This window comes from Dendrobium catenatum, unplaced genomic scaffold, assembly GCF_001605985.2.
Source record: "Dendrobium catenatum unplaced genomic scaffold, ASM160598v2 fragScaff_scaffold_716, whole genome shotgun sequence".
Classification (NCBI taxonomy): Eukaryota; Viridiplantae; Streptophyta; class Magnoliopsida; order Asparagales; family Orchidaceae; genus Dendrobium; species Dendrobium catenatum.
This window is the reverse complement of record NW_021319178.1, coordinates 8,864,847-8,870,846: the sequence shown is the minus strand read 5'-3', so window position 1 is coordinate 8,870,846 and position 6,000 is coordinate 8,864,847. Positions and strand designations below refer to the sequence as shown.

The window sequence follows — 6,000 nt, the reverse complement described above, 5'->3', positions numbered from 1 at the left end:
TTTGTTTCCATAGTAGACCTACTCGGCATGAATCCAAATTGATTTTGAGAAGCATTAGTATCACGTTAAAACCTATGCTTCATAACTCTCTCCCATAGATTTAAAGTATGACACATCAACTTAATTCCTCTATAATTCACACAATCTTGTGCATCACCTTTATTCTTAAAAATAAGAATCAACACACTCATTCTCCACATATCTGACATCTTTTTAGTCTTCAAAATAATATTAAAAAGTTTATAAGCCAAGATATTCCTTCATCTCCTAAGCATTTCCACACCTCTATTGGAATATCATTGGGTCCAACCATTTTCCCACACTTCATTTTCTTTAAAGCATCTTTAACTTCAATTTTAGTAATACGCAGATAAAAATAAAAATCTTTATTTTCATTTAGAATGCTAAGGTCACTAAAGTCAATCGTATTTTCACTATCTTCATTGAAAAGCTTAACAAAATAGCTCATCCAACTTTTGTTGAAAATTTTCTTCTAAAAAAGTACTCTTTGATCTTCATCCTTTATGCACTTCACTTGAACTAAATCCTTACTACTATCTCTTTTTTTTGGCTAGATTATATATATATCTTTTGCCTTCTTGAGTATCTAATCTATTATGTAAATAATTAAAAGCTAAAGTCTTTGCATCGCAGATTGCTTTCTTAGACTCCTTACGGGCATCTTTATTTATTTCCCAATTTTCAGAATTTTTATATCTAAACTAATTTTTATAGCATAACTTGTTATTTTTTATCTTTTCTTACACATTTTGATTCCATAACAAAGTATTTTACTATTATAATTTTTTCTCTTTGATACTCCAAGCACATCCTTTGCAACATTTTTAATATTACAAGCTACTATTTCTCTGATAACATTAGCTTCCTCATGCACTGACAAAATCTAAAGATTATGAATCTTATTCTCAAAGATATTTTTATTAGAGTTCTTTAAATGCCATCATCTAATTCTGGAATAACGATTTACTAATCTTCATATGATATTTATTGATTTAGAGAAAGCATATGATAAAGTTCCAAGAGAAGTGCTATGAAGAGTTCTAAAAAAGAAATGGGTTAATAATGCTTATATTCAAGTCATTGGGGATATGTATGCTGGAGTTGTTACTTGTGTTCAAACACAAGGTGGTTTGACCAAGTATTTTTCGATTTTCGTTGGATTACATCAAGGATCAGCCTTAAGCCCGTATCTTTTTTCTTTAGTCATGGATGTTCTTACTAGAGATTTGCAAGAGGATGTTCCCTGGTGTATGTTTTTTGCTGAGAATATTCTTCTTGTTGATAAGACTAAAGAGGGAGTTGAAGGTAAACTTGAATTATGGAGGTCAACCTTAGAGTCTAAAGGTTTTCTATATATAATGTAATTTTAGTAGTAATAGATCTAGTGGGGGGTTTGCGACTTTGAGCAATCAATTCATTAATAAGAGTACACACTTTAGATAATTTGGGTCTATTGTTCAGAGTGGTGATGAAATAGATGGGGATATTATTAGTAAAGTTGTGTTGTATGATAGAAAAGTATCACTCAAATCTAAGGGAAAATTCTATAAGATGGTGGTTAGACCTACAATGCTTTATGTCACAGAATGTTAGTCATTAAAAGAGAAGCATAATATTAAGTTAAGTGTTGCAGAGATGAGAATGCTCAGGTGGATGAGTGGCTTTACTCTTAGAGATAAGATATGAAACGAGCATATACGTGAAAATGTTGGAGTAGCTCTAGTTGCAGATAAGATTAGAGAGAGTCACCTTAGATGGTTTGGTCACACAAAACGACAGCCTTCCGATGATGAAAGAGTTGATGTATTAGATTTGACCTATATTAAGAAAGGTAGAGGTAGACCTAAAAAGACTTAGTTAAAAAATATTAGAAATGACATTTCTTTATTAGATTTAAATGTGAATTTGACTCTTAACATGACACAATGGAGAAAAATGATTCATTTAGCTAGCCCCATGTAGTGGGATAAAGGCTTGATGTTATGTTGTTGTATATATTTGTTCAAAGATGTTATAGGTGTTCTTTTCCTTGTCACTCCATCAAGTCTTGATTTGGGCAACCTACCTGCATCTCCTATGCATAGGGGGTGGCTTCGAAGGTGTTAAGCCTTTCTTTCTTGCTTAAAAAAGCAAGCATGATCGATGTCGTGTCACGTCGCGACTGGGGAGTCTTCTATCTCATTGCACTTAAAAAAAGTGCGCATATGTCTATCATTTGCATGATTGAAGATGCAAAATTTTCTTGCCGCGTTGGAATAACGCACATGTGTACTTATTGTGCATACACACACACACGAGAATAGGAGAGGTAGGAGTGTGTGAGGGCTAGGTTGTGGGAAGGAGGTGGTGTGGAGAGTGGAGATTGGGAATTAGGAGGGGAGGTGAAGCAACTGTCGGAATTTAGTGAAGCCAATTGAGAGGTGTTTTGCATGGATGTTGGATCGGTCGACAATTTGCACAAAAGAGAGGGATTCACGAGTTGCTGAAAGACAAATGATGATTATAGGAGTTTTTTTTTTTAATTTTTTCGAATATAGATAAATGCGGATGGGATGGGATGTATAAGGAAGCCGGGATTTTGGGGATTTTTTTACTTAATTTTTAATTAATTTTTACAAAAAATCATAATAAAGAGCAAAAGTAATAATAGTGATAAATAAAAAAAGTATTTATATTTCTCACATAATAGCTTGTTCCTTGTGCGCGAGCAAATTTGGAGCTTTACCTTCATGCAACAACTCAAACATTATCGGTGTCATTTCACGGTAATTTTAACATTTCGAATGCATCGACACATTCCATTTTGCTAATTGGCGACTTTTGTATGACATTGAATCCATAGGTCGTCATTCTCATCCTGTTTTATAAAATCGATCGAGGAGGTGATTTCTTTATTATTTTTTATGCTCTCAAAGTGGCAGTGTAGTTCATTTTATGAATGGGCGGCATTTGGGTGATTTTGATCGTGATTGAGGTGTTTCAAAGTTGTTTTGCACGTTGCCATTTTAATTGGTTGCCGTTCTTATTGTGCTTGCTTGAATTGGTCGGGAGGTATATACGGAGGTCAACAACATCTTTAAATGAGAATTATCTTCAGTTATTAGGAAGGCAATTAATCATGGAGCCTCCTGTAAAAAACTGTTTTCACGATCCTTGTTAAGGGTCAAGGAGCTTTCAAAACTTGAAATTTCCTCTAGTTTTATGAAACATCTCTTATACGCCCATCAAAACAGTTTTAATATTGAGCATGCATTGAAAATTTTTTTTGGACCCATAAATGAGACATTAGAAGAATCTAGTGCACAGTTGACTTGGAATCATGTAACCAAATGTTATATATTGTTGTACAGTGTACCTTGGACGAATCTAATGCACAGTTGTTGGATTTTAAGCTTGCAAGGGTTTAAGTAGCGGTGAATGCTAAAATACTAAACTTCATAGTTTCAGGAAGGAGATTTACAATCCATTATTGATGAAGTATCTTGATATGTCCGCCAAACCAATTTAATACTAATCATGCATTGAAGAATTTTATTTGAATAGCCCTATGAAATTCTTGTCCGATGCATTGATATGATACCTCCATTAACCAATGAAAGTTTCATACATATGGGTACGTTTTCTCATTATTTTTCTTCAGATTGCAGTAGATGGAGCTTGTTGGATATTGGTCATAGATTTAGGATGGTACTTTATTTAGTTTTCTTAGGCTTGTATTGTCATTATTGTAGCATTTTGAGCCTATATATAGAGGCTATAGGTTGTAATAGAGGATATGGTTAAGAAATAAAGTTGAGTTCAACTCTCTCCCTCTCCCCTTCCCTCTCTCCCTCCTCTCCCAAGAAGCTCAAGAAGGAACTGCTTCTTCCTCTCATGAAGATCCTAACATTTGGTATCGGAGCCGGTTGGAGGAAACCGAGCTAGGTGGAGGAGGAGGAGGTTTTCTTGTCTAAAGAAACCAATTCCGAGCCTCGTTGAGGTGGTCTCAAGGAGAGGAAGCTGAGCGGGAGAAGGGCGAACGAGGGGCCGAGCGAGAACAGCTCTCGGGCTTCTTGTGCGATTCAAAGGGGATTGACATGGCTGTGGGAGAACAAGCGGCAACCGAGGTCACGACAACTCAGGCTAGGGTGTCAAATAGGTGTTTGGGGTGCCAGAGAAAGGTGGGGCTGACGGGTTTTCGTTGCCGTTGATGGGGAACTTGTCTGTGGAGAGCACAGGTACTTCGATCGTCATGATTGCAGCTTTGACTACAAAGTTGTTGGCCGAGAGGCCATCAATCGGGAGAATCTAGTTGTCAGAGCATCCAAGATCGTCAAGATTTGATCTCCCTATAAAAAGGATGGTAGGCGTTTTCTTTGATGATCCCTTACATTGTTTGCTTTGGAGCCCCGCTTCCCTCCGACGATCCGGATTGCTAGCGGCCGGTTGGCTCGAAACCCCATTAGCTCACATCATTTGTGTTGATGTTCCAAGATTTGGGCGGGAGGAAATCAAGTTGCAGCTTGAAGAAGGCAACGTACTACATGTGAAGGGCGAGCCGACTTCCTCCGTGTCAGCGACAGAGGAGTTCTCATGACACTTCGGGCTTCCTGACGACGTGAAGGGTGTCATAGTGAGAGTTTAGCTCCATTCAGCCTTTTTGATGAACTGTCAGATGATTTTGATTTTAATGGAAAGCTTCCTGGTTCATTTGATGATGACAATCCCCAGACAGCAAATTTGAATGTTCGAAATCTCTCACCACTTGTTGATAAAAATTTTCTTCTAAGGACATTTGGTAGGTTTGGGACAATAGCAAGTGTGAAGATTATGTGGCCCAGAATAGAGGAGCAGAGGCGACAGAAATTTTGGATGTTGAGATGGATTTGACGTTAGCGAAGAGCCTGGATCATAACATTGACAATGAAAATCTCAAGACAAGATTTCTTGATTCTTGGGAAAACTGTGGTTTGAACCTGACTGATTGAAATTTGATGATGACAAGTCCAGCTTCAGATAAGCTTTCGAGGGTTGTTACGATGGAGGACAAGTTGAAGTCAAACGCTAGACTCGGTGGAGCGTGGGATTAAGACGAGCAGGGTGTGGGCATTGCACAGGGCTCGGTGCACAGGTGGATATGCGCAGGGTGTGGTTGGAGTCAGACCACATGAGTGCAAAGTGCGGGTGCGGGGCTTGAGGCGCAGGGTGCGGGGCTTGAGGCGCAGGGTGTCGGGCTTGAGGCGCAGGGTGTCGGGCTTGAGGCGCAGGGTGCAGGTGGACGCACAGGGCGCGAAAGCAAAACGCACGCACAGGGCGCGAAAGCAAGACGCATGGGGTGCGTGGTGTTAACCGTCCGGTCGATGCTATTGGCGGGGAAGACTGGCGGGTTGTTCTTTGTGGACAACAGTTAATCCTTTTTTGTGTGTAAATCTTGGACCAATATGGAGATTGTTGGATATTGGTCTAAGATTTAAGATTATACTTTCTTTAGTTTTCTTAAATAGCTTGTATTGCCATTAGTGTAGCATTTTGAGCCTATCTATAGAGGCTATAGGTTGTAATAAATGATATGGTTAAGAAACAAATTTGAGTTCAACTCTCTCCCTCTCCCCTTCTCTCTCTCTCCCTCCTCTCCCAAGAAGCTCAAGAAGGAAGTGCTTCTTCCTCTCATGAAGATCCTAATAGAGCTTCAATTAATATACTAGAGGTTTAACCATGCTTAATCTGCGTTATTTTTTAGCGACACTATTTTCTTACCCCTCCAATTGGAAGAGATTCATGTTTGTGTTCTGTTTTTTTATGATTGGCTGATTACAATGGGTTTTATTTTTCTTATTAAATTTTATGATTTCAGTGGGTCCTCTGATGGCCAATGGTTATCTGGCATTGAGTTTCTATGGCCAGCACTAATGGTTGTTTCTTCTGCCTTTCAAGCGGGCGCATCCATTCTCAAGGTTAATTATACAGTTGGCTGTCAATATTTTGGCATCTAGGATCTCA

General features: G+C 38.4%; 1 protein-coding gene across 5 annotated transcripts in view; it reads left to right on the top strand.

The window, feature by feature from the left end:
- The window catches only part of LOC110105275 (protein CLT2, chloroplastic), a 32,262-nt gene that overhangs the window by 18,121 nt on the left and 8,141 nt on the right, over positions 1 to 6,000 (top strand). For all 5 annotated transcript variants that reach the window (XM_020834708.2, XM_028696082.1, XM_028696081.1 and 2 more), the window contains one exon: positions 5,855 to 5,954. In XM_020834708.2, the coding sequence (XP_020690367.1) occupies positions 5,855 to 5,954 (100 nt within the window). The remainder of the gene's footprint in view (positions 1 to 5,854; positions 5,955 to 6,000) is intronic.